The 27,875-nt window shown below is 63.2% G+C and overlaps 1 protein-coding gene and 1 pseudogene across 1 annotated transcript in view; one reads left to right on the top strand and one right to left on the bottom strand.

Moving 5' to 3' along the window:
• Nucleotides 1-61: 61 nt before the first annotated feature.
• LOC139001178 (glycosyltransferase 1 domain-containing protein 1-like) lies at nt 62-2,727 on the top strand (annotated as a pseudogene).
• Nucleotides 2,728-9,691: 6,964 nt separating this feature from the next.
• The window catches only part of TMEM132D (transmembrane protein 132D), a 52,423-nt gene continuing 34,239 nt past the window's right edge, over nt 9,692-27,875 (bottom strand). The window contains 7 exon segments of the mRNA XM_070402931.1: nt 9,692-12,406; nt 12,408-12,716; nt 12,718-13,044; nt 13,995-14,186; nt 14,615-14,888; nt 15,159-15,364; nt 17,392-17,535. Coding sequence (XP_070259032.1) covers nt 11,855-12,406; nt 12,408-12,716; nt 12,718-13,044; nt 13,995-14,186; nt 14,615-14,888; nt 15,159-15,364; nt 17,392-17,535 — 2,004 coding nt within the window. The 3' untranslated portion in view covers nt 9,692-11,854.

Genomic DNA, 27,875 nt, shown 5'->3' with positions numbered 1-27,875 from the left:
CTCGTATACGATCAGGCCTCTATACGGCTCACAGACACAGATGCAGGTACGAAAAAGCGTGACCGATTATGTGAAAGGACACGTATCAAATCACGGCCGTGGTGGGAAGCGGAGGGGACGGACGTGAGTCAGGGTTCTTGAATCAAAACAAACAAAAGCAGAAAAACTGCCCGGCCGGCCTGGCTCAGTGGCTGAGTGTCGACCTGGGAACCAGGAGGTCAGGGTTCGATTCCCGGTCAGGGCACAGGCCCGGGTTGCGGGCTCCATCCCCAGTGGGGGGCGTGCAGGAGGCGGCCGGTCCATGATTCTCCCTCATCATTGATGTCTCTCTCCCTCTCCCTTCCTCTCTGACATCAGTAAATATGTATATTTTTAAAGGTAAAATCCCCAGGACTAAATACTGTCAACTCCGGGGCGGGGACACGGGCATGGCGTGCGTTCTCCTATTTAGTGTCTGTTTCTCTCTGTTCACCTGTTATGTCGCCATCAGGAGGGGGGAGGCGCTGGCATTAATATTGGAAAAGCGTCGCTTTCTCAGTCCTCAGGCAGAACGGCAGAGCCTTATCTCGGACTCGCAGCGTCCGGGAAGCGCATGTCTCGTGTGTTAAACATATTGGAAACGCCCACCGACGAGCTGGCGGCCGTGTCTCCACGCCCCGCCCCGCCCGGGACCCACCGAGACACGCCTCCCACTCCCAGTCCGTCATGTGTTGCAGGTCGGCGGGGGTGCGGCTGATCCCCGAGATGCCCCAGGGCGACCTGCACGCGGCCGAGAAGAACTGCCTCGCCCTGGTCAACAGCTCGCTCTCCGAGGGCATGTCGGCGGCCATTCTGGAGGTAACGGCTCTCGGGCCCTCGCTCGCTCCCCTCCTCGTGCCAGGCCCCATCTTCCTCACGTTTCCAGCTTGAAAAATGCAGTCGTGTTTCCCCAGGAGCTCAGTGCAGACAACACCGATGTATTTATTCATTATTTTATTTTCCTACTAGAGGCCGGTGCACAAAATTCGTGCACGGGTGTGTGTGTGTGTGTGTGGTGTGTGTGTCCCTCAGCCCAGCCTGCACCCTCTCCAATCTGGGCTGGCTCCCAAATGCTCACCTGCCTGCCTGCCAGCCTGATCACCCCCTAACCACTCCCCTGCCAGCCTGATCCATGTCTAACTGCTCCACTGCCAGCCCAATTGCCCCTAACTGCCCTCCCCTGTAGGCCTGGTCCCCCCCCCCCAATGCCCTCCCCTGCAGGCCTGGTTGCCCCCAACTGCCCTCCCCTGCAGGCCATCTTGTAGCCACATGGGGGTGGCCATCTTGTGTGTTGGAGTGATGCTCAATTTGCATACTGATTGTGACTAATTAGCATATCTGGGCTAATTAGCATATCCCTTTCTTATTATATAGGATATATTTTTTTTTAAATTGATTTCAGAGAGGAAGGGAGAGGGAGAGAGAGAAACATCAATGATGAGAGAGAATCCTGGGTCGGCTGCCTCCTGCATGCCCCACACTGGGGATTGAGCCTGCAACCTGGGCAGGTGCCCTGATGGGGAATCGAACCTGGGACCCCCTCAGTCCTCGGGTCATTGCTCTAACCACTGAGCCAAGCAGCCAGGGCTGGGCGCAGCTGCTCTTAAAACCGCCCACCACCGCCTCCTCTTCCGCCCGCAGGCCATGGACCTGGAGGTGCCGGTGCTGGCCAGGAACATCCCGGGCAACGCGGCCGTGGTCCAGCACGGGGTCACGGGGCTGCTATTCTCCGACCCTCAGGTAGCGGGGTCCGTCCGGGTCCGCGGGTCGGGATGGTTTGCCTGTGCATTTGTCTCAGCATCTTGCACGTTTTCGCCAGCGCTCAGCACCCCGTCATGGTCAGGGCGGCCCTACGCACAGCGGGGCTCAGCTGTGACCACAGGGGGCCCCTGGACGCCCCTCTAGATACAACCTGGGGGGCGTGTGGGAAACGGGGGGGCGGGGGGCTCCTGGGGGTCCTGGCCCGAGCCAGGCCCTTCTCCTCCCCAGGCCCGGGTGCCCACTGCTCACCCGGTTCCCAGTTGGGTGGACGGCCACTCGGCTGGGCCAACGTGTGTGAAGGAAACTGGGAACCAGTTCGCATCCATTCCCGTGTTTGTGTGAACGGCCGTCCCTCCTGCAGGCCGTTCTCCCGGACGAAGCGGGGGAGCGGACGCAGACCCGGGCTTGGGGCGCCTGGGCAACCCCCGTGGCCGGTGACCCTGCTCCTCTCCGCTCCCTCCTCGCAGGAGTTCGTGCAGCTGGCGAGGCGGCTGGTCCGCGACCCGGAGCTGGGGCCGAGCTGGTGGCCCGCGGGAGGGAGTACGTGAGGATGCGCCACTCCTGGCGGTGGAGCGGGACACCTACCAGCGCCTCGTCCGGACGCTCGAGGGGGACGCGGCTCGGCCGGCCCGCTGACCAGCGGCCCCGCTTTTAACGCGTCTGACCGGCGCCCGGGTCGAGGCCCCGTGTCCGGGCTCCGAGAGGCGAGGAAGGGCCGGCTGAGCCTGGAAGGAGGAGCCGCGTGGCCGCTGCTGGACCCCGCGACGCCGATGCCGCTGGTTCTGAAATTCCGCTCCGGGAAGACGGGCGCTGTCCCTGGTCCTGACCTCCCGGGTGCGCGGCTCCTGGTACCTCGCGTCCCGACCTCCGTCTTCACATCCACACGCACCCAGGCCTCGTGTGCGGGAAGAGCATGTTTTTAAGAGAATAAAGTGCGTCCTCAGCCGCCTTCTAAGCTCCTTGCTCTGTTCTTAATAGGCAGGTAAGGCCCCGCCCACTGCCGGGACCACGCCCACTGCTGGGGCCCCGCCCACTACCGGGGCCACGCCCACTACCGGGGCCCCGCCCACTGCCAGGGCCCGCCCACTGTCGGGACCCGCCCACTGCCGGACCACGCCCACTACCGGGCCCCCGCCCACTGCCAGGGCCCGCCCACTGCCGGGACCACGCCCACTGCCGGGACCACGCCCACTGCCAGGGCCCCCCCCACTCCCCCCCCCCAGGGTTTTAAAAGGAGAGGCGGACATCGGAGCATCTAATGCAGAGGTTTCAACGCAACCACTAGTTCAAGGCCCAAGGAGAGGTGTAAACAAATGATTTTCTTTTTTTCCTAATTTATTGATTTCAGAGAGGAAGGGAGAGAAAGAGAGAGAGGAACATCCATGATGAGAGAGAGTCATGGACCGGCTGCCTCCTGCACGCCCCACATACTGGGGATGGAGCCCGCAACCCGGGCCTGTTGCCCTGACCGGGACCGAACCGTGAGCTCCTGGTTCCTAGGTCGAGGCTCAAACACTGGGCCACGCGGGGCCGGGCTCATGTCTAAGGTGACGGGTCTATGGCCCGTGAATGATGTTATACGTGTCCACGTGGCCCTGCCTTAGACTGTGGGGACGGCTGTCTGTCACGTGGATAAAAGCGGCGCCCACCCCGCGCCGGCAGCAGCTCTCCCCGGAGAAGCCATCCGCCTCCAGCAACAAACAACACCACGAACCGTCAAACAGTGTCTCTTTCATCCCGGGAACACAGCTTAATTGCCGGAGCCGTTTAGTCACCAGCCGCAGTGGCGCATTCGCTAATGAAATGTTTCACGCCGCTTGGCTCCTGTGCGCCCCCGCCCCCCGATCTATAAATCCAGGGACGTCATTTCTGGTCCTTTCAGGAGGAGGCTGCCTGCCCCTCCGTGCGGCGCATGATCTGCGCGAAGCAGGCGCCGGCCCAGGAGGACACGGGCGCCCCCCCCCCACACACACTCCCTCATCCCCCCCGCCCCCCCGCGCCCGGTGGATGACGGAGCCGCAAAGACGGTGCTGGAATGAGGGACGTGGTTGATGCTGATGCTCGTCTCTGGCTTCTCTCCGCAGCAGCCACCCTAGTGCGGCCGCCCCACCAGGCCAGGCCGTTGGGGTGCAGGGCTGGGTCTGGAGGTGCCGCTGTAACCAATCACCCGGAACCAGCAGGCGGCCCCAGTGGCCGTAGTTTATTGCAGTCCTTCTGTGCGTCCAGGAACTGGGAGAAATGGGGGAGGGGAGCGGAGGAAGCATAGCGACCTCTGGAGTCGGATCTTGGCTTAGATTTCATCAGCCGGCGGAGAGCAGGCCCTGGGGTGGTAACTCCGTGGCTCTGCTGATGGGTGGCCCGTGGGACTGTGGCTGTGGGGATGGCGTTGCTCAGAAGTTAGGGGCTCCCCTGCGGTCGGCTCTTGTCATTTCGTGGCCGTCCAACCCGTGACGCTTTTGGGAAGCCTGGGGTGTCTGGGAAGCCCTCGGGTGTCTAGGGAAGCCTCGGGTGTCTACGGAAGGCCCTCGGTGTCTACGGAAGCCCTCGGGTGTCTAAGGAAGCCCTCGGTGTCTAGGGAAGCCCTCGGTGTCTACGGAAGCCCTCGGGTGTCTACGGAAGCCCTCGGTGTCTAGGGAAGTCCTCGGGTGTCTACGGAAGCCCTCGGGTGTCTACGGAAGCCCTCGGTGTCTACGGAAGCCCTCGGGTGTCTACGGAAGCCCTCGGGTGTCTACGGAAGCCCTCGGTGTCTAGGGAAGTCCTCGGGTGTCTACGGAAGCCCTCGGGTGTCTACGGAAGCCCTCGGTGTCTAGGGAAGTCCTCGGGTGTCTAGGGAAGCCCTCGGGTGTCTACGGAAGCCTCGGGTGTCTACGGAAGCCCTCGGTGTCTAGGGAAGCCCTCGGGTGTCTAGGGAAGCCCTCGGGTATCTACGGAAGCCCTCGGTGTCTACGGAAGCCCTCGGTGTCTAGGGAAGCCCTCGGGTATCTAGGGAAACCCTCCGGTGTCTACGGAAGCCCTCGGTGTCTACGGAAGCCCTCGGGTGTCTACGGAAGCCCTCGGTGTCTAGGGAAGCCCTCGGGTGTCTAGGGAAGCCCTCGGGTATCTACGGAAGCCCTTGGGTGTCTAGGGAAGCCCTCGGGTGTCTAGGGAAGCCCTCGGGTATCTACGGAAGCCCTTGGGTGTCTAGGAAGCCCTCGGGTGTCTAGGGAAGCCCTCGGGTGTCTACGGAAGCCCTCGGTGTCTAGGGAAGCCCTCGGGTATCTACGGAAGCCCTTGGGTGTCTAGGGAAGCCCTCGGGTGTCTAGGAAGCCCTTGGGTGTCTACGGAAGCCCTTGGGTGTCTAGGGAAGCCCTTGGGTGTCTAGGGAAGCCCTCGGGTGTCTAAGGAAGCCCTCGGGTGTCTACGGAAGCCCTCAGTGTCTAGGGAAGCCCTGGGGTACTGAGTCTCTGCTATGGAAGGGGAGTGAGATTCTCTCTCTCACCGCTAGGGGGCAGCACGTGGCTGGACTTGGTCAACGGGATTCTTGGTCCAGAATTTTGAATCTATGGCCCCTGTGGCAGGGCCGTGGGTGGCTTTGTTGTGGCAGCTCCTTGCCCAGCCTCTCCCGCCACCATGGACTCTCGGAGCTCCTCGTGTCTTCCCGAGAGCGGGGTCCATCTCTGCTGCTTGTGACCAAGAAACCCGACCGTGTCCAACAAGCTCCTTAGAAGAGCACACCGCTGGTTTTGCCTCGGCGGTAAGAGGCGAGGCGTTTAGTCGACACCCTGCCTAAATGACACGCTAACCTGGGGTTCACACGTGGGCGACGGGGAAGCAGACTTGCTCTCAGGGCCGGTGTTCAGAGAGGATGCAGTGGGAATCCCCTGGGAGCCCCAAATTCAGCCTTCGCCCCCAAATCCATGGCTTTCTTGTGGCCCATAGGAAGAGGCTTCCCGGGCCGGCGGGCATAGCGTGTGTCATGACTGAGAGCAGCACCCCGTGGTCCGGGGAAGGCAGACATCAGAGCCAGGTGCCGGCTCACTGGCACGTCCGTCCGGCTCTGATCCTACACGCTTGGGTGCTCTATCCTCTCTGCTTCAGTGTCTGATCTGTAACGAGGGACTAACGATGCGTTAACGCTGCAGCCTGGGGATGATGATACATTGTGTCTATTCACGAAGGGATACAAACTTACAGCGGCGCCCGGACAGGGCTCATTGCCGTCTCTCTTCCTCTGTGGACCACACAGCAAAATGCCCCAGTTGCTCAAAAGGGCCCGTGAGACTGCAGGCCGGCGACTTCTTCGAAGAGAGGTGGTTGGGCCGCTCAGAGTCTCACAGTGGGAGGCAGAGCTCGGCCAGTTGGGCTCAGGGGCCCCCTGAGTCCTGGGCAGCAGAGCACCCTTGCCCACCCCCCCATTTCCCTGGGGGAGAAGGAGCCTGGACAGACTCTCCCTGCCTGGGTGTCTCGGTGTCTGGGCCCTGCAGGACCCGTTCTCCAGCTGACTCGCCTGGGCTTGTGGGTCTGGGGGCAGGAAGTTCCAAAGAGGGTGCAGGGGCGGGGCTCTCGAGACCCATGGGTGCGCCTGACAGGGCGCCACCTCCACGGCATCACGGGGATGAAGCCAGCCCGCATCGCAGGGTCAGGTAAGAGGAGGAGCTGCAAGTCCATCGAAGATGGCGCTCCCGGGGACACAACTCGCCCTTCGCTCAGCCTGTCCCACCGGCGATCCACAGACCCACAGGCCCGGACACACATGTCTAGGGCTCGCCAGCCCGCCTCGCCACTCAGGGCCCGAGAAGCTGGTCCTGATCCCGGAGAAGGGCCCATGGACTGCACCCTGGCCCGATTCTGGACCTGGGGCTGTCTCCCGTGTCCCGTCACTACAGGGCCTGGCAGGACACGCGTGTGCCCACCTGCGCTGCTGCCAACAACATGCAGGTCCAACCGTCGCCCGTGCCATCCCGTGTGCTGCCAGGAGGGGGTCCTTCTCTTTGGGGACCCCTGGGCGAGGGAGCTACGTGGCTCCGTGTGGACCCCACACGAGACAGAGCGAGCCTGTGGCTCCGGCTCCGTGTCTGGAGGCCTCGGTGTCCGGGCAGCGTCTGCACCGGCCCAGCCGCTCACGCACCTCTGCGGCCGGCAGTCAGCGTGGGTCTCTGCAGCTGCATCGTGCCCAGTGGCTGCCGGGGTGCCCAGGGCCAGGAGTGCAGAGCCGAGGGCTGCATCCGGTCTCCTGGGCTGAGGGCTCAGTGAGCAGAACCGGGAGCCCAGCCCGCAGGCCGCTGAGCCCTCTCAGAAGACTCCTTGCCCGGAGCTGACCTTGGGCGGCCGCGCAGCCGACACAGAGGGTGCCAAACGCTAGGAGGACGGCTATCGATCAGGTCTGGCGGGAGGCGGCGGCGGAGTCGTAAACGCTTATTAATGGCCTGAGACGGGAGGGATGCGGGTTTCTGGCAGGAAGATAAGGGTGCGGCGGGAGTTAAAGAATCAGAATCTACAGCCTTCGCCCCGGAAGGCCGGCCGCCCAACCAGCTGTGGGTCAGCGTCAAGGGGGGTGGGGGAGGGAGCTTTTATTACTATTTTTTAAAATACATTTTTATTGATTTCCGAGAGGAAGAGAGAGGGAGAGAAACATCCAGGATGAGGGAGAGTCATGGATTGGCTGCCTCCTGCACGCCCCCTACTGGGGATGGAGCCCACAACCCGGGCCTGTGCCCTGAATGGGAATCAAACAGTGACCTCCTGGTGCCTAGGTCAATGCTCAACCACTGAGCCACACTGGGCCGTTCCCCTTTGACTTTGGGGCCGGGAGACTACAGGCTCTGAGGGACCAGGGCCTCTAGGGACCTGCCTCCTGCTGCCGTTACCGGGCTGCGGTGAGGGGCGCACAGGGGTGGAGCTCGCTGGGGAAGGGGGGGCAGGCTGCGCTCAGTGAGGGTCTATGTATTGGCTCGCGCGCCGCAGGCTACGTGTCGGTCCACGGCCCGTGAGCGGGCGGAGAATTTCAATCGCCGTATTGACCGTGTCTGCTGTGGGCGGGTGTGGAGGCGCCTGGGACCTGTTTCCAAAGCTCGCAGGGTGTGTTCAGATGCGGCGAGTGCTGGGAGGAGAGGAAGCCGCCTGTGCTGGGAGAGCCCCACCTGGCGGGGGACGGGGACGGCCTCTCCCCCCTGCCCCCCCCCACCTCCCCAAGGAGCCAGAGGGTCACCGCAGGTCACCCCGCGGCCCTCCCTGCCTCCGGGGAGCCCCTCTCCTGCCTGTGGAGGGGGCGCTGAGGCCGAGGGGGTGGCCAGGGCTTGTGGGGACGCTGATGGATCTGTCTTGCTCTCTCTCTCTCTCTCTCTCTCTCTCTCTGCCTGCATTTGGGACGTTCAGGGAAAGGGTTCGTGCGCATGGCCAGGGTGTCCTACAGTTTCGAGTTGGTTACATGGTGTGATGGGGCGGGGGGGCCTCCCTGGCAGCCCAGCGCCCGGCCGGTCCCCTTGTAGGTTTATTATTATTATTGTTGTTATTGTTATTGAGGGAGAGACACAGAGAGACACGTGGATGTGAGAGAGACAGATGACTGGTTGCCTCCTCACGTGCAGGATCAAACCTGCAACCCAGGTCGGTTGCCCTTGACTGGACTCGAACCCGGGACCCTTCAGGCAGCGGGCCGATGCTCTATCCACTGAGCCACATCGGCCAGGGCTCCCCCTTGTAAGTTTAGCTCCCCGGGGCCGTCACCCAGAGGCCACCCCCGGTCCTGGGGTTCCCCGTGCCCCCAGATGCTCATGCCAAGGCCCAGCCCAGCTCAGGGTGAGGCCTCATTGGAAGCAGGGCCTTCGCAGGTGCAACCCGTTAAGATGGAGCCGCACTGGCCCTCGCCCTTGGTGCCCGGCGCTCATAAGCGAGGGGGGAATTTGGACACAGACACACGCACGCGGCGTGGAAGCCCCGTGGAGGCAGAGGTGGGGCACAGTCTCCCTCGCAGCCCCGCGGGGAGCCAGCCCTGCCCCGCTCGGACCCGGGCTTGCAGCCTCCGAGGGCGGATTTCTGTGGCCCAAACCCCAGCGCGTGGGCCTGGGTCAGGCTCCCCGGAAAGCGATGCAGGTGGCCCGGGTGTGGGCAGCTCAGGGCAAGGAGGGGCCGCGAGAAGCCGGGGCCGCCACTGGGGGGCGCTGAGGGCCGGCTTCCCGCGGGCTCGGGGCCTGGTCCCGGGTAGCAGGTGCGCACCCCCCGGCAGGAGGGGCCGCAGGTGGCAGCAGTGAGGAGCAGAGGCAGGTGCGGAGAAGCAGCAGCAGCGCTGGCTTTATTCGCAGGGACAGGCGCCCGGTGGGAAGAATCGCCGCTGGTTCAGCCTTTGCCGTCTTTCCCTCCCCTCAGGGCACGGGTCACAGGCCGGCCGCGTGTCCCCCCGAGACAGGCAGGGGTGTCCCCGCTTCACACTCAGCGACAGACGCGTCCCTCACTGTCCTGGGAACACAGCCCCCCTCCGTCTGTCTGTCCCCCAACTTCTGGGGAGAGACGTGTCCGGGGAGAATTATTTCCCTATTTTAGGAAAAGGGGAGGAGTTTGCGCTCTGGGACAATCTGGGTGTCCTGCCTGGAGGTGGCGGCAGCAAACCCACCGGGTTCTGTCAGGGATGCCCAGGTATGAGCGCCATTTGGCCAGCGTGTCTGAACTTTTAAGAGGCTCAAACATCCAGATTTTTTTCTCTTTTTTTGTGTGAAATGGGCAAAGTGCCAGCTACTGACTTGTCCTTTATAAACCTCACAGCGACCCGAAAGTGACCGTCTTTGCAGTTGCTCCCCTCGCCACCCCCTACTAGCTGCAAGGTGCAGAGAGCGGGCCTGGCCTGTCCCCGTCGCAGACCCGCACATAGTAGGTGCTCAGGAAGCCCCGCCCCCCCCCCCCCCCCCCCCCCCCCCCACCCCCCCCGGGAAGAGGCGATACTGTTCGCCACCTGGCGAGCATTGGCGCGCTGCCTTGTTCTATGGAACCGTCTGGGCTGCGTTATCGGAGGAACCTGAAGTCAGCCGTTTCCACGCGGACAGTCACCCAGGCCACGGACACACACAGGACAGAGCGATGTCCGGGCCGAAGCCGGAGGGAGGCCGGGGACCCCCCCACCCCCCCACGCCATGGCTCTCCGAACGCCATCCCTCCGCTGCGCTTAGCGGAGCCCCTGCATTGATCTGTGAACCCGCAGGTCCCCAAGGAGCCGCTGGGAGCGGGAGGAGGCGGCCTGTCATCCCCCCTCGAGTTGCAGGGCGCGGGGGCCATTGCATTGCGCCGGACCCTGCGGCCCGGGTCTGACACGTTGTTTCTGCTCCCAGATTGGGGGGGGGGGGGTGCAGCGGCTGCAGCAGGAAACGAACAGCAAGCGGGTGAGACCGGAGGAGCAGGGGGACGGGGTCACCCAAAGGGGCCACAGTTAACCTCCAGGGTGAGGAGGTGAGGCAGCAGGGGAAGGGCCTGGGGCTGCGGGGGGGGCTGCTGAGGTGCAGGCCCAGAGCTCAGCGTGTGGGGAGCGGCCGGTGCGGGGAGCGAGCGCAGGGGGTCAGGGTGTGAACACCTCTCCTAGGGGAACTCAGCTACAGGCAGACAGAGAGCAAGGGAGATGGGGGGCGGGAGGGAGGTGGGGGGCGGGAGGGAGACTCACAGAGACACGGAGGAGAGACGGGAGGGAGTGGAGAGGGAATTGGAGAGAGAGAGAGACAGCGACAGAAGGCGGAGGGAGACAGCGCTGATGTAAGTCGTGGCCGGACCTAATGCGCCCCCCTCCCCCGCCCCCGCCCCCAGCTCGCTCATCTGCTGGACAAGGACTCACCCCCCTCAGTCCCCCTCCACCTCGGCGGGCACAGGCCTCCCTCTGAGGGACGCACAGGTGTTGGGGGCCACCCCAGCCTCGCAGACACGCGCGCGCAGACCCACTCAGGCGCTGCAGTCGGCCCGCTCGCTCTCCAAGGTCACGGGCCATGCGTTCTGCCCGCGTGCCGGAGGCGGGGGGGGGGGGGAGGGGAGCAGTGGGCACAGGCTCCCTGCCCGACAGCCTTACACACCCGGAGTCCCAACCCTCCTCCCCTGCACACGCCTCACGGACGCCCACGCCTGCGTCCACAGCCCCGGCCTGGGACCTGCCGTCACCGCCCCGACATCACACGGCCGCCCTCTTCCTCCCGGAGAACCGGGGGCCGAGCGTCAGCAGGGACCCTCGTGGCCACTGTCCGCCCTCAGACCAGCTCCTTCCCGGGCAGCCAGCCTGGAAGGCCGCCCGGGGGCCTCCTCGGGGACCCCCACTTGGGAGCCCACAGAGACCCCGTGAGACCGGCGCATGCTGGGAACTGCCCGCTGCCCACAGGGACCCGGCCGGGGAGAGGCTGGTGCAGGGCGGGCGCCTCTGAACCTGGGGTCTCTGAACCTGAGTGACGTTCTGGGCCCGCGTCCCCGGGGACAGGGGAGGAAGCGCTGACTCGCCGGCAGGGAGGGCTCTGTCCGTCTGCGTGTCTGTGTGTCCTGGGCACCGGTTAGAAGGGGCCGTGGCCCCCACGCGCCCCGCTGCGCCACTGCCAGGCTCTGCAGATCAGCCGGCCACTGGGACCCTGCCTTTGGGCGGTGATGGCCTGTGACCACGCCTCCCAGGGCCGGCCGGGCCCCACTGACCTCTGGCCACGCTCATAGCAAGACGTGCCCCCCCAGGTCCCGCCACCCACGTCCCCAGCGACCACTTCCGCTGGACCCCAGGTCAGCGTTCCTCCCTCGCCCACACCCTGAGCGGCGGCCCCACGCGGACCTCACACCCGCTCCCCTGATTAGAGAGCGGGGGGCGCCCGTCCCTGGAGGCTCGCAGACGCTCAGAGATCCAGGCTGTATTTCTCTCCCCCGGTTTCACACATCCTGCCACGCGTGACGAGCGCCTCGCCACTGACCCTGGCCGTGGGGACAGGGGCGTCCAGAGGGATCCGGCCTCCGGGCGGAGCCAGGGGTGTTTCCTGGGACTCTGTTGACAATGTCCCCGGGGTCTCGTCCTGTCCTTCCTTCCTCCCCCTGGCCGCCCACCCCCAAAATTAAAGGCGAAAAGGTGAGTGAGAACCACTGTCCGCGCGCGTGCGCGCTACGCGTCATCCCGGAGGATCCCTTCCACGTAGCCGCGTGGGTCCTGCTCCCCAGGGTCCAGGGCCCGGCAGACCCAGCCCGAGTCTTCCTCGCCGCCCGTCCCTGGGGCGCCCGCGGGGCCCCTGTCCTCCGGGGAGGAGATGGAGGTGAAGGTGGTGAAGGTCACCCTCCTCCTCTTGGAGGTGGGGGACGCGGGCGGCTCGCCCTTCCCCTCGCTCCTGGGGGCGCCGGCGGCGGGGCCGGACAGCAGCTGCCCGTTGGCGCCGGCCTGGGTGCTGAGCAGGAACTTGCTCTCCTCCAGGTCCAGGCCCCTGTCCGCGGTGCTGATCGGCTCGTCCTGGGCGAAGCGGAGGCGGCTCTCCAGCAGCTCCGCCCCCGGGCTCAGCCCCACCCAGTCGTGGGCGTGGCTCAGCCCCTCCTGCTCGTCCAGGGGCAGCTGTTTGCGCCGGTACCGGAGGGCGAAGGTGGCGCAGTTGACCAGGAAGACGAGGATGGCCAGGCAGAAGACGCCCAGCAGCGCGTACATGCCGATCTCCAGGTCGCTCAGCCCCCTTGGAGGCCTGCGCCAGGTCGCTCGGGTCCGCGTCCGCGTCCGCGTTGCCATGGCTCCCGGGGAGCTCGGCCTGGGCTGGGGCGCCGGGGAGGTGGGTGGGGACGGTGTGCAGGCTGCCCAGGCCGTCGGAGAGGCTCCCCCAGCCCTGGTTCCTCCGCAAGGCCGACCTCTCCGTCGCGGGCGCTCTCCCGCCCGCGGTGCCCACGGAAGCGGACGCGCTGCTCAGCGCCTGGCCCTCCGGCCCGTCCCAGGCCGGCGGGGGCCTGCGGGGCCGCCTGTCGCTGCCCGGGGTCTCCAGGTGCGCGCCCCGCCCCCGTGCGTCCGCTGTCGCTGGCGTTGGGGTGGGCGTCGGTCTGGCCGAATTTCACCCTCACGGAGGCGGTCCCCGAGGCCAGCACGCTCTTCCGCTGGGACTTCTGGCAGGACTCGCTGATGACCATCTCCACCCGGACCAGGGCGCCCTGCCCCTCGGACTCCGCCACCAGGACCGGCCACTGGGAGGCGGGGTCTTGGCGGACGGAGACCACCGTCTGGTCCGCGGAGGTGGCCGCCAGGGAGAAGTCTCCCCCCGCGTAGATGTCCAGGGGCGTGACGGCGCCGTCGCTGAACTGCACCCAGCAGCTGAGGGCCGCCTCCTGCGGGGGAAACGCGAGTCCGTCAGCGCGGGCGCCAGGCTCAGCGGGCACCCGTCACGGACACGGCGGACGGACGGCATGACCGCAAAGGAAACGCGTGTGGGCCGTGTGAGCCGTGTGGAAACAGGAGGTGCGCAGAGCTCAGAGCAGGAAAGAAAACTCACTCCCACACGAGGTGAAGCGGAGGAAAACCCCCCAATGACGGCCCAGGGCCCGGGGCGGACACCCCACAACACGAGGCCACCACCTGTGTGCGCAGCACGGTTCACCCAAATCTCCATGTTCCTCCCAAGAGGCAATGCGTCTCACTTCTGAGGAGCGAGGGGTCTCAACTGTGCAAATCCTGTTAACAGTGTGACCTCACCTGGGTGTGCCCTCACCTGGGTGTGCCTCACCTGGGTGTGCCTCACCTGGGTGTGCCCTCACCTGGGTGTGCCCTCACCTGGGGTGTGCCCTCACCTGGGTGTGCCCTCACCTGGGGTGTGCCCTCACCTGGGTGTGCCCCACCTGGGGTGTGCCCTCACCTGGGTGTGCCCTCACCTGGGGTGTGCCCTCACCTGGGTGTGCCCCACCTGGGGTGTGCCCTCACCTGGGTGTGCCCCACCTGGGGTGTGCCCTCACCTGGGTGTGCCCTCACCTGGGGTGTGCCCTCACCTGGGTGTGCCCTCACCTGGGGTGTGCCCTCACCTGGGGTGTGCCCTCACCTGGGTGTGCCCTCACCTGGGTGTGCCTCACCTGGGGTGTGCCCTCACCTGGGTGTGCCTCACCTGGGTGTGCCTCACCTGGGTGTGCCCTCACCTGGGTGTGCCCTCACCTGGGGTGTGCCCTCACCTGGGTGTGCCCTCACCTGGGTGTGCCCTCACCTGGGGTGTGCCCTCACCTGGGTGTGCCCCACCTGGGGTGTGACCTGCCCCATGCGACCCCAGCCTGCGGTGTCCCGGCCTCGGTACCTGGCCCGGCCTCTGCAGAAGCTCCTGGGCCAGGGCTGTGGCGAAGACGGCCCTGTTGCTCCCTGGGCTGAGCTGCAGGGAGAGCGACAGGCCTGCCACCACCTGCACTCCCAGGTCCGTGACGGTGACCTTCTCGTCCAGCACCGTGATGGTCTTCTCAGCCAGGATGGCGTCGGACAGGGGCGACAGGATCTGGAAACAGAACCGCATGACAAGCGGGAACGGCGCTGTCTGGTGTCTTCTTCCCAAAACTGTGTCCTGCCTGACAAGTTCCTTTTTAAATAACAGCAAGATGGGAGGGGCTGGACAGGGCGGAGCCGGCCCCTGCCCCACCACGGAGATGACCTGCGGGGCATCAAACAGGTGGGGGGCGCCCAGCCGGCGTCGCTCAGGGGTTGAGCATCGTCCGGGCCACCAGGTGGTCACAGTTCCATTCCATTCGGCACATGCCCTGTTGCAGGCTCGGTCCCCAATAGGGGCCGTGCAGAAGGCACGATGCTCTCCCTCATTGATCTCTCTCTCTCTCTCTCTCTCTCTCTCTCCCCTCCTCTCTCTCTAAAAACCAATACAACATATTTAAAATATAAAGAGGAGCGTCTTTGCCTCTGGGGACGTCTTACCTGGAGGGTGGTCATCCCGAGCTCCTGGCCCACCAGGACCTGCCCCCCCTGCAGCCGGGCGACCCGAGGCTCCTCCACCCGCATGAACTCCTCCACCAGCTCCGTGATGTCCACCTGCCAGTCGGAGCCCAGCAGGTGGGCCAGGGGGCCCCCAGGGTCCGCTGATTCGGCCACAAACTGAGTCAGGACGCGCACCATGGCGTGCTGGTACTGGAGGGCGCAGCCCCGACCCCGCCTCTCCTCATCTTCCTCTTCCTCGCTGTCCCGAGCTGGCCTGGCAAAGAGTCAGTTCAGTTTAGCAGGTCCTGACCCCTTGGGCCAGTGGCCAGGGGCTGTGCGGAGGGCGGGGCTGTGCAGAGGGCGGGGCTGCACATGGGGGTGGGGCTGTGCATGGGGCGGGGCTGTGCGGAGGGCGGGGCTGTGTGAAGGGCAGAGGGACACAGTGGTGCCCCAAGTCGCCCCCGCAACTCGTCCCTGCTGCCTGTTCCCACTGAGCCCCGCACACTGACTTGGGTTCCTGCCGGGGTCCCCACGGACACGCCACCTGCTGTCGGGGGCGATGGGGACCCTCCAGCCCTTGATCTGGTTGAGCTCGGCGTCCGAGACCTCGATGTGCAGCGGGAGCCGGGGCGCCCACACCGTCATCTCCAGGGCGGCGCTCAGGTGCTGGTAGGTGAAGGTCACCACGGCCGCCACCTTGCCCTTCATCTCCTTCCCGTTGACGAAGACGTAGTCGCAGCGGTCGGACACCTGGGGGGCGGGCAGGAGGCGGTGAGTTCCCATCGTGGTCCACGGCCCACGGGCACCAGGGAAGGCGTTTCTGTGGTCCGTGTCCTGGGGTCTTTCCGCGGGAAGCCTCCTGCCAGGGGCCGTGGCTGGCGCCCGACCCCTCTTCTCCTCCCGCCCCTGGTCACCCCGCTCATTCCCGGGTTCAAGGCTCCAACCCCAGATAAGCTGGAGAAACGCAAGGTCTGGGGGAGCCGCTGAGACCAGCTCCTTCCTCTTGTTAAAATGTGGCCCGTTGTTGCCCGGCCGGCGTGGCTCAGTGGTTGAGCATCTACCTATGAACCAGGAGGTCACCGGTTCGATTCCCGGTCTGGGCACCTGCCCGGGTTGTGGGCTCCATCCCCCGTGGGGGGCATGCAGGAGGCAGCCGGTCCATGATTCTCTCTCCTCATGGATGTTTCTCCCACTCCCTTCTTCTCTGAAATCAATAAAAAAAATATTTTAAAGAAATATGACCAGGTGTACGAGCCGAGGGATTTATTCGCTCCCACTTCACAGTGCTGACGGCTCCCCACCCATCCCAGACCCGGAGGCGGAACCACGGCTGATGGTTCCCACTCCGACGGGCACGGCCGGGCACTTATGAGAATTTAATGCCATCTCCTTTTTTCTGCGTAAATGCCGCAGGAGTATAAATCTCAGTTAAATATCGCCAGTACTTGTGGGGAAATTTATGTTCTCATGTTTTGCTCTTTTTTTTAAAGAGCTAGAGCTAAGGATATTAAAATTCTTCCCCCCCCCTTTGAATTTAGCCTCCAGGAATATTTACTTGCGTCCGTTTCTCCATCTAGGCATCGCCTCTTCAAAATTAGTTTTTTATCCTGGGCCGAACAACAAGTCACGTGCACAACAGTGACAAGGAAATGCATGGCTACGGGGTACCTAGGGCTGTGCCCACGGCGCCGCTCGGCATCTGATTAGATGCTTCGCCCATGGAATCCTCGCCGAGAGTCTGGTGGGGAGGCACCGTTACCCCATTTTCCAGACGACAAACTGAGGCACCAGGTCCCTTCGCTGTCAGGGACGCGTCCCGCTGGCTAATGAATGAGAGACGACTTTACCTATCTCTGTGGCATCTGTTAGCTTTTATATGGATGCTAGAGGGTGTTCCTATCTCTCTCTCCCTCTCAATTCCTCTCTGAGATCAATAATATATGTGTGTGTGTGTGTGTATATATATGTAATAAAAGCATCATATGCTAATTAGGCTGGACGTCCTTCTAAGTGACCTTCTGGATGACGCCGGGGCTGTGAGGGCAGCCCAGGTCCCAGGTGCCAGAGGGAAGCCAGTGCCGGCAGCCCGGGGAAGGAAGGCCTACTTTTGCATGAATTTTGTGCATCGGGCCTCAGTACATATATAAAAACGACAACAGAAACGTTGAGGCCAAACACAATGTGTACTGGCTACACATGCGACCGGAGACCCTTGAACTTGCAGCCTCTGACGCAGAACACAAGCGAACCTCATGGTATCCTTTTGTTCGGGGGACAGGGGAGGGGGCAGGGGGGAAGGGGGGAGGGACAGGCACAGGGAGCTCCCTGGAGGGGGAGGCGCCGGGTCCTCCGTCCTCAGGGCTTTAAGGGGAGACTTTAGGGGGGCCCCAGGGGAGGGTCTCAGGGGGAGCGCAGCAGCTCCCAGGTGTGTCCTCCAGGGTCGGGACCTCCCCTGATTGGCTGGCGGCACCAGATGCGGCACCGGTGACGTCATGCTCACGAGGCAGCACCCCCGCCCCCCCCCCCCCAGCTTCCTCAGTTTACAGACCATCCTCGCGGGCAACACACGGCGCTCGGGCGCTCCGTCTCCCTCACCCCCTGGAATCCACATCCTCACTTTTCGCATCTGCTGCCGTCGAATCCCAGAACCTTCCAGAACCTTCCCGAGCCCCAGTCTCCCCCAGGCGCCAGGGTGTCCCCACGGGTCTGGGAGCGGGGACACGGACATGACAGCGGGTCAGGGTTCGGTCCCGTGGGGACAGGGAGGTGTCACGTGCCTTGATGACGTCCTCGTCGGCCGACCTGCACTCCACGGCCCCCAGCAGGTCCGTCACAGCGCCGTCCTCCTCCACCGAGACCACCGTCACCGGCACGGCCACCGCCTCCCCGGTGAGGCCCGCGGTGTTCAGCAGCTCCGCCTCCTGGAAGACCAAGCACAGCACCCGGCCGTGAACCTCGACCCCGGTTCCTGGTTCGATGCTCAGTCACTGAGCGACGCTGGCCGGCGCTGCCACCCCCCCCCCCCCCTTCTTATGGGAATGGAAAGGTGTTACCAAGGTTACCCAGCCGCGGGAACATGTGACGTTGGGGAAAGGGTCGGTCACAGGGCGCACAAGGTTCCCCGCCCTCTCCCGCCCTCTCCCCATGGCCGCCCGTTCTGCTCAGGCAACACTTTCTACGCGTCTGACCGTGTCCCGAGGGTCCCCGTGAACCTGAAGAACAGGCACAGTGCACGGATGGGGACGTCAGGGTGAGAAAGCAGCCCCTGGGGCTCGGGGAGGACAGGTGCCACCTGGCCCCTCCCTCCGGGCCGCTCTCTCTCTCCTCAGCCTGGATGATTAGGCTCTGGGTGCGAGTCCTCCATCGGCCACTGATCATTTTAACAGACAAACCCCATTTCACCCCAAAGAGCGGGGTCTTTAAGGTGGAATTTCCACAGAAGAGAGGAAACCACACCGTCGCCGGCCTTTAAGTGCACGGGTGGGGCTGGCGGGCATCCCAGCGCCGGGGAGAGGGTGCGAAGGATGGGCCCCCCTTCCTTTTTAATCCTCGGCTGGGCCCCCCCCCCCCCGCCCCCGGGTAACAAAACACAAGGTGGAGAGAGACGGGCAGAGCCCTCGTGGGCAGAGAAGAGGCTAACAGGCCACCTGAGCCACCACTGGCCTGAGAGTTAAGAGATGGGACATCATTAACCTTTTAAAAATATGTTTTTATTGATTTCAGAGAGGAAAGGAGAGGGAGAGAGAGAGAGAGGGAAATATCAATGGAGAGAAAGAGTCAATGATGAGAGAGAACCATGGACCGGCTGCCTCCTGCACGCCCCCCACTGGAGATGGAGCCCGCAACCCGGGCCTGTGCCCTGACCGGAATCCAATCGTGACCTCCTGGTTCGTAGGTGGATGCTTGACCGCTGAGCCACACCAGCCGGGCTGTGTGCATTTTTAAAACACGCTAATCCTCGTGTCAGAAATAGCAGAGCCTGTGCTCCAGGCCCCGTGACAAGCGACAAGGACGGCGAGTGTGCGTGCACTCAGCATGTACTGGGGACCGACCATGGTCAGCGCTGGCACGGTTCTCACAGACAGCAGTGCCTCCTTCCCGACCGCTACACGGCGGCCTGAGTGTGCGAGTGACGGCCGAGTGTAGGGGCCTCTTCCCGTCCTGGGTGTTTGCCCTTTGAAACCGGGGGGCGCCTGCCTGTCCCTTCCCCTGCACGGCTGCCCCCCTTTCCCCGTCACCACAGCACAAGGCGTGTCAAATTGTCAAAGGCGGCAGAACTGCCCCCCGGCTGGGAGCAGCCAGGAGCAGCCAGGAGCAGCCGGTTTTCCGTACACGAAAATGAGAAATTAATTCAACTGGCCCGGAACCGACAGCGTGAACCGACATCAAAGGGCTGCTCCTGCTGCACTGGAGCGAAGTGTGTGGGCCTAGGAGAGGGTGTCTCTTGGATCGCGGCCCCCCCACCCCACCCCGGCTCCAGAGGGACTGCTGGGGTGCGAGCCCTCTCCTGACCCGGCGGCCTCAGGCAGCTCGGCGGCCAGTGGTGGGAGCCGGGTCTGATTATCTCTGCCGGCAGCCAGCCAGTGCCGCGGACCCGGGACCGCGGAGAGTCCAGGAGTCATCGGTGGGCGCGCCCCGGAATGCCCGCCCCGCAATGCCCGCCCCGCAATGCCCGCCCCGGAATGCGCGATGAGTTTTTCTCTCCTCCACCAGACAACTTCTTAATGATGTTGTCCTGAGGCCAATGCGAGGGTGAATTTGCATGCCTCGAGTTCACACTAATTAGGAGGAGGAAGGGATGCAATTAAGATTGCTCTGGGAGGCGGGGGACGACCGCGCGGGGCTTTAGGCCGGACGCAGTCACCCTGCGACACCGGCCCCAGGACGCCTGGCCATGGGCGTGCTGCTCTGCCAGTCTGCCCTCCGTCTCCTGGTGGTGGGGTGACGGGGTGCGACCTTGCAGAGGGACAGGGCAGAGTTTTTGCTGCTCCCCAGCCGCAGCCTGTCCGTCTCCATGTCTTCCCGGTGGACAGGGCCGCGTCTCGGTGAGTCCCAGGCGGGCTGGCCCCTGAGGCTGCCCCCAGGCCTCGCTGAGTCAGACGGAGAGGGGTCACGGGGAGAGGGGTCATGGGAGCTGGGCGAAAAGGAAAACCATTCCAGACCCTGCAGAGTGGCCGAGCTCACGGACACTGACCCACTGTCGTCTGTGAGTCTAGAGGAGGCGTGTCCAGCGGAGCCGCTGGGTGACCAGGGCGTGTGGGGGCCGCGTCGCCGTGGAAGGTCGCCCCCCCCCCCCCAGGTGTGATCTCCAGCATCGAGGTGCCCGGCTCGGTCCTCGCCCCTGAGCACCCCAGGTGCCCCTGCCCGCCTGGCCTCTCCGCGGGGTTCCTCCCTCCGCTGGCTTCGCCCTCAGCGTCTCAAACAGTACGCGCCCCTGCCCGCTCCCCGGGCTCAGGAAACACATCTGGGCTCGGCTGTGATGTGCGAAGCTTGCGCCTTGAGAAATCCACCCACTTTTCCTTCCCTGGTCCCCAGGGCGCTCCTGGCACAGGGTCCCATCCCGTCAGCACCACGGACAGCGCACCCCCATTTCCTCCCGCCACCTCCATGGCTGTCACCTTAAATCACCCGCCACCCGTGTCGCCAGGGTCATGAGAAAGCCCGCCTCGTCCTGCTCCGGCTCCTTCTGGCCGCTTTGGGAAACCGCTTTCCCCAGGAGCCCCCTGGCGGCCTGAGCACGCGGGGTGCCAGCTCCAGGGGGCGGGGTTGGCGCTGCCCACGCCCAGCCCAGCGCTGACTGCAGGCGCCTGCAGCTCTGACGTCAGCACGTCACATGTCCCACCCCCAGCCCAGCGCTGACTGCAGGCGCCTGCAGCTCTGACGTCAGCACGTCACATGCCCCACCCCAGCCCAGTGCTGACTGCAGGCACCTGCAGCTCTGACGTCACAGTTCACATGCCTCACCCCAGCCCAGTGCTGACTGCAGGCGCCTGCAGCTCTGACGTCAGCACGTCACATGCCCCACCCCCAGCCCAGCGCTGACTGCAGGCGCCTGCAGCTCTGACGTCAGCACGTCACATGCCCCACCCCCAGCCCAGCGCTGACTGCAGGCACCTGCAGCTCTGACGTCAGCACGTCACATGCCCCACCCCCAGCCCAGCGCTGACTGCAGGCGCCTGCAGCTCTGACGTCAGCACGTCACATGCCCCACCCCCAGCCCAGCGCTGACTGCAGGCACCTGCAGCTCTGACGTCACGTGATGCGCACCACCCCCCGGCTCACCCGCACCCCCTGGGGTCGGTGTGAGGCCCTTTCAACCACTTCCCACGGCAACAGGTCACTGCGCGTGGCCGTGTCCCCGCTGCTGCTCCGTTCACACTGACAGCGCAACGCGCCACCCGTGGGTCCTCGTCGGCGCCTCCGGTCCCCGCGTTTCCGGGCTGGGATGGGGAAACCCCGGCGCAGTCACCGAGCTGGGCGTGAAAAACGAGCCCCACGTGCACAGGGGCCACGCTCGGTCGGTGTCCCGTCCGAACGGGACCGCGAGGGGGTGTGGCTGCCCCGCGGGTCCTCTCCGTGTCCCCCCCGCCGCCGCCACCTCTCTCTGGTTTTACTCAGGAAGCTGGGGTGCGGCCGACAGCACCCCCCCCCCCCCGCCCCGGCGGAGCTCAGCGGCCGGAGGGGTGTCCGTCCTCCGCCTCCCGGACCCCGGGTCGGGGGTGCGCGCGACACAGGCTCTGAGATGCGGGTTCCGCTGAACCGGCGGCACCAGGCGGCGGGGGGAGCGGGAGCACCGAGACGGACTCATGAACCGGAGGCAGGAAAAACAAACACACGCCCGCCACCCCCACCCCCGTCCCGGCCGAGCAGGGAGGCTGCCGCCAACGGAAGCGGGGACGACGGTGAGGGAATTACCACGAGGCTCAAGGAACTTGCAGATCAGCCGAGGTTTGCAGATCCGAGGAGCGACCCGGAGACATGGCCAGTCTCTGACGATGTTCCCAGACGTGGCGCCCACGCGTGGCTCCTCCGCGGCCGCGGAAAGCTGGTCTTTTGGGCTGGTTCGGTTCTGGAGAACGGACGCCCCTGCCCGCTCCCCGGGCTCAGGAAACACATCTGGGCTCGGCTGTGATGTGGAAGCTTGCGCCGTGAGAAATCCCCGTCTCTCCCACACTTGCCGTCTAACGGCCTGCCGCCCGTCCGCTCTCGCCTGCCCGGTCACCAATCAGTCTGGCTTTACGGCTTCCTTTCCAATCCCAAGCCCATTTCGAGAAATTTCCCATTTTTCTCTGAACCTCTGTGCGGTACTGGCGGCACACACGGGGTCAGACACGCATAAAGAGCCCTGGCCGGTGTGGCTCAGTGGATAGAGCGTCGGCCTGCGGGGGTCCCGGGTTCGATTCCGGTCAAGGACATGTACCTGGGTTGCGGGCACATCCCCAGTGGGGAGATGTGCAGGAGGCAGCTGATCGATGGTTCTCTCTCATCGATGTTTCTAACTCTCTATCCCTCTCCCTTCCTCTCTGTAAAACATCAATAAAATATCTTTTTTTAAAAAAAGAAACACATAAAGAATATGCTGGGAGTGGCGCCTTTTTAGGATAATGTTCAGGTTTTTGATGACGGACAGACATACAGGGCCTGCTCTGATTGTGGGCGAGCAGAGTAATTTTTACGCACAAAGGCAACGGGTGTGGGAGGAACCCGTTCCGGCGCACTGCGCGGGCAGACACACTGCGGAACATTCTGGTAAGAGTGTCTCTCTGTGTCGCCTGAAAGGGCTGTGCAGGCTCCTACAATGGTTCAAGTCCATTACTCAGGCTCCGTAATTAGTCGGCCAGAGGATCTCGTTAGACGCACATTAAGTGTGTGTTGAAGCCATATTGCAGACACTTGACTATAATAAACCGTACAGTCAAATTAAAACTCAAATTTACGGTCGCTCTTCCTTTCCTGGAGAACAGAACGCTGGATTGAATTCTTTTCTTTTTTTTTTCCTTCACAAAAGAACAGTCCTGGCCATGCTATGCATCTCATAACCGCTTTGTTAGGTAGAATTTACATAAAATGGAGTCAACTATTTGGAATGTATAATGAGTTTGAATAGATTCAGATGATTGTGCTGATATCCCTACCCACCGCCCAGGCTTAAAACATCCCATCAGCCCGAGCAGTCCCCTCGCGCCCCCTGCACGCTGTGTGGCTTGTCGCTCGAGATCCATCACCCTTCCCGACGTGGCGGGTTCTGTTTGACCAGATGTTGTGAATCGCGTCTGCACGGCTGTCCGTGAGGAATGCTGGCCAACAGTGTCCCGTCTTTAAGAATTTAAACAAATTTTATTTTTATTGATTTCAGAGAGGATGGAAGAGAGAGAGAGAGAGAGAGAGGCAACGATGATGAGAGAGACACATCGGTTGGTTGCCTCCTACACCTGCCCTGGCCAGGGCCCAGGATGGAGCGTGCAACCCAGATACGTGCCCTTGACCAGATTCAAAACCAGGACCCTCCAGTCCGCAGGCAGACGTGCTATCCATTGAGCCAGCTGGCCAAGGCTAGGTTTGTGATTACAGAATAAATGCACAGCTCTGAGGTTTCGAACGTTGAGTTCACCTTGAAGAGCAAGACCTGACTCTTCAAGGTCAAGGCGCTGGCTGTTGTTTCTAAGACACTTCCCGCTCCACACAGGCCTCCCCAAGCCGATGACCAACCCCCAGAACTCCGCCCACTGCTTTCCCGTCTCAGAGGAGGGCGTCCACCCAGCTGCTGGTGTTCCCAGCCCAGGAGGCTCCCAGACGCCTCCCCACCCTCCACCCCATCACCGTATCCTGTCCGCCCCCCTCTGAGCCCCAAGCCCACCCCCTCTCTCCATAGCATCCCGTCCGTCCAGCTCCCCGAGCCCCTCGGCCAAGCCGCCGTCCCTCCTACCCGGGTTTTGGCGGGAGAAAGAGCTCCCATGTGGCCCACCCGGCCGGACCCCCTCAGGAGCCTGTTCGCCCTCCAGCCAGAAGGGCCCTCCCTACCGCCCGGGCCAGAGCCTGGGGTGCGAGGCCCGCCACCCCGTCCTACTCTCTGTGCACAGATGCGGCTGCTGAACACATCGCTCTGCAGACCAGATCCGCGCAGCTGGGAGGAGCCCGGCCTTTGGCTTGTCTCCGTGTTAACATCTGGGCAGATGTGACCCCGGCCCCTGTGAAGATGCGTTGAATGCAGAGTCAATTAGAACCTTTAATGGGATTCTCTCGAGCATGAACGAGGGGGAGAATGTCAATACCGCACCGCAGACGACTCTTGATTAATTTTTTTACGGGTCAGCTCACCACCGACGGGAGACATCTCAGATAATGACTTGTACCGGGACCCACCCCTCTCAGGTTCTGAACGAAGCTCCGGAATGTTCCCGCGGTGGTTGATTTTGTTTGGCTGAGTCAACGGAGCGGGGACCTGGCTTAGGGCTTCCATCTGGACCCTGAGCAGCCCCCGGGGACGAAGGGCCAGGGCTCCCACGTCACAGCCACTTTTGCACAAGGACGGGGACCGCCGTGGGCAGTGCGGGGCCTGGGGCAGTCACGGCCACGGGCCACGGACGAAGGGCAAGATCTCACGCGTCTGCGTGCAGGGGAGTGGCTGTGGGAACTGTGAAGGGACAGGAAGTGAACTGGACCCAGGGAGGCAGAAGCGAGCTCACTGAGGAAGACGGTTATTAGACCGTGTGGCTCAGGGGTCAGGCGTCGGCCTAGGAACCAGGGGGTCGAGGCTCCATTCCTGGGCAGGGCACAGCCGATCCATGATTCTCTCCCATCATGGATGTGTCTCTCTCCCTCCCCCTTCCTCTCTGAAATCAACAAAAATATGTTTAAAAGAGAGAGGGGGCCGGGCTGACGGGCAATGTCCCCCATGAACCTGCGCAGGATGCGGCGAGGGTTTCACGGCCGAGACCTGCTTCCCATGGCCGCGGGGAGGGTGCCGTCACTCGGCTGGTGGTGACACGCACTCGCTCCTTCGCTGGAGCCCGCGGCTCTCTCGCGGCCCAGAATAAAGTATTTACTCGCTAAGCTATTCTTTCTGCCCGTTAAGCTGCTATCAAAGGCATGAAAGCCCCACAGGCGCCGACATGGCTTTTCCTAGTAATGTCTCTTTTTTCTTCACCCAAAGGGCCTTTTAGGAGCCTCTGAGCGGCTCCTTTTCCTCCCGCTCAGACTGTCCATCAGCCAATCGCGGACGCTGCCCGTCTGGGAGTCGATGAGCAGATTTCCCTGGGAAGTGCCCAGGTTCTGCCCACTGGTGTTTTGCTAACTCTCTGTGGGGGGTTAGTGCAGGGGTTCCTCTGTGTGTCTGGCCTCAGAGCATGCGGGGGGGGGGGGGGGGGAGGGGCGCGTATTTTAAAGGATGACATTAACCCTGGCCGGTTTGGCTCAGTGGATAGAACATCGGCCTGCAGACTGAGGGTCCCGGGTTCGATTCCCTGTCAGAGCACAGGCTGGGGTTGTGGGCTCCATTCCCAGTGGGGGGCGTGCAGGAGGCAGCCGATCCATGATCCTCTCTCCTCATTGATATTTCTATCTCCCTCTCCCTTCCTCTCTGAAATCAATAAAGATATATTTTTAAAAATAAATAAAGGACGACATTTACAAGGAGCGTCTGGGCCAGCGCCCGGACTCCTCCCGGCATCGGCATTCCCCCCGCGTGCGATGCCGTCAGCCTCAGACGCTGCGGAACCAGCTCGCGCCTGGGGTTTGGCGACTGAAAGACATTCCCTGCGTCTGGGGGACCGCAGCCTCTGACTCTCGCAGGGTTTCCTCTTCTGACCTTGCTCGGTGGTTTCCCGTCCTTCTTCCCAGAGAGAGGAAACAGCCCGGCCGGCGGGGCTCAGGGGCTGAGCATCGACCTGGGAACCAGGAGGCCAGGGTTTGATTCCCGGTCAGGGCACAGGCCCGGGTTGCGGGCTCCATCCCCAATGGGGGGCGTGCAGGAGGCAGCCGATCAGTGATTCTCTCTCATCATTGACGTTTCTCTCTCTCCCTCCCTCTCCCTTCCTCTCAGAAATTAAGAAAAAAAAAGACAGGAAACAAACCTGGAGTGTGAGTCACCCTGGGCGATCGCTGGGCTGTGGGATGAAGGACAGACACCCGTCGCCTGAATAGCTGACGTCACACTGGGTCCCGGGAGAGTCCCTGGACGCTGAGCCACACCACTGAGCCACACCAGCCGGGCTGCATGTGCCATCCACCTAATAGCCACGATAACTCCCTATCTTGGCGTTGCCTGTTAGAGTTCCTGTGCGCCTGTGTGCGAAGACGGGCAGTCTTTTCACATCGAGTCAGAAGATCTAATCCCCACACCTCTATCCTGAGACCCTGAAGCCGTAGGGGGGCCCGCGTCTGGGAACAGGTTTGCTGAAGGACACGGCGTCTGATTGCCTCTCGCTCAGCTGAGGCACAGGCGGCCCGCGTCCCCTTCGGCGCGGCGACATGACCTCATCGGCCCTGTGATCTCACCCAGTAAACTTGCCCGTCCCCCAAGGACGCTGTGAGTATGGGTGTCCCCGCCCCGGGGAGTCTGTGCTGCGGGTGGAGGGAGAGAGCAGGGAGGCACCGGGGTGAGACCCGGTCCCGTCTCCCTGTGCACGGCAGACATCGCTGGGGGCCCCCAAAAGGGCTCCGTCTGACAGGGGGTGACATGAGGGCAAACCCCTCGGGGAAGCGGCGAGGGCTGCGGAGCTAGGTCCCCGGGAAGCTGACCCGCTGTCTGCTCTGAGCCGCACTGTCTCCCATCCCTGTTCGCAGACCGGCCGTTCTCCTCCCTCCCTTCCCCCGCTTCTCCTCCCGCCGCTGCATCCTTAGGTAAGACGGCCACAGTGTGCCCACAGCCCGTCCTGCCACAGCCTGTCCTGCCCGCGGAGAACTGGGTGCCCGAGACACACCTACTCAATCGGGGGGGGGGGGGGGGGGGGGGAGGGGGCGGGTGTTGCGTGGGAAAAAGATGCACCTTTTTATTTATTTTTTGGTTACTGATTTCAGAGAGGGAGAGAGAAAAACATCAATGACGAGAGAGTCATGGATTGGCCGCCTCCTGCACGCCCCCCACTGGGGATGGAGCCCGCAACCCGGGCCTGTGCCCTGACCGGAATCAAACCTGAGACCCTACAGTCCACAGACCGACGCTCTAACCACTGAGCACACGGGCCAGGGCGTATTGTGTTTCTTATCACGATCATATAAAGAAGCAATAAGCCCTCCCCCGTCTCCGTGGCAAGACTCGGAGACCCCGTCACAGGGTCAGCATTGAAGGACAGCCTGGTGTTCTTCGTGACCTCCTCTCCCCTCCGCACGCCGGCCCCTGGAGGCCGGCCCGGCAGGCCCCTGGCGTGGGGAGTGAAGCGTGTCCATGGAGCGGATTTATGTTCTTGGTGTGAACGTGCAGGCTGGGCCCATAAAAGTGACGCCAGGCCTGCCTTTCCCGGAGAAGGATGTCCGGCTGGCCCGGGAGGCCCGGCAGCGCGCGGGGAAATTAGCCTCCAGACAATGCTAATTACACTCTCCCCATTAGCGGGAGGGTAATTGAGCCACTCAGCTGCTCAGTAAAGAAACCCCCGCCGGCTCCATAAAGGGAAACGACAGTGTTTAATGTTGTAATTAAGACGCAACAATGTAGCCGGGAGACGGAGGGGAGGAAGCGAAGTGCGCGCCGTGAATTAAGAGACGCGAACGCTCCGGAGACACCCTCGTCGGCCCTCGGATTTACAAGGAGGTGTTTCGTGGGGCAGGTGTGAGGACAGGGATGTCAACAGCCCCGATGCGAGCCCTGGCCGGTGTGGCTCGGTGGGTAGAGCGTCAGCCTGCGGACTGAAGGGTCCCAGGTTTGATTCCGGTCAAGGGCACGTACCTGGGTTGCAGGCTCCTCCCTGGCCCCCCCGGCCCTGGTCTGGGCACATTCAGGAGGCAACCAATTGATGTGTCTCTCTCATGTCGATCGATGTTTCTCTGTGTCTTTCCCTCTCTCTTCCCTCTCTCTAAAAATCAATGGAAAATATCCTCGGGTGAGGATTAACCAAAGAAACAAACAGCCCAGCGTGTACAGTGCTGAGGAGCACTCATCACGCACACGCACCCTGGGAACGCACAGAGCCGGCGTATTACTGCAGACACAGCTACACCCCTATACTCCTGTTTACAGGGCAGCCAGATACAGTGTTTGTCTTTTTCCAAAACAAGCAAACAAGCAAAAAGAAACGAAATGCTTCACTTTCACAACACGCCCTCG

The sequence above is a fragment of the Myotis yumanensis genome, unplaced genomic scaffold (assembly GCF_028538775.1).
Source record: "Myotis yumanensis isolate MYYU_CA2020_CCGP unplaced genomic scaffold, mMyoYum1.0.hap1 SCAF_117, whole genome shotgun sequence".
Lineage (NCBI taxonomy): Eukaryota > Metazoa > Chordata > Mammalia > Chiroptera > Vespertilionidae > Myotis > Myotis yumanensis.
The sequence above is the reverse complement of the archived record's forward strand: the minus strand, read 5'-3'. Positions and strand labels throughout refer to the sequence as shown.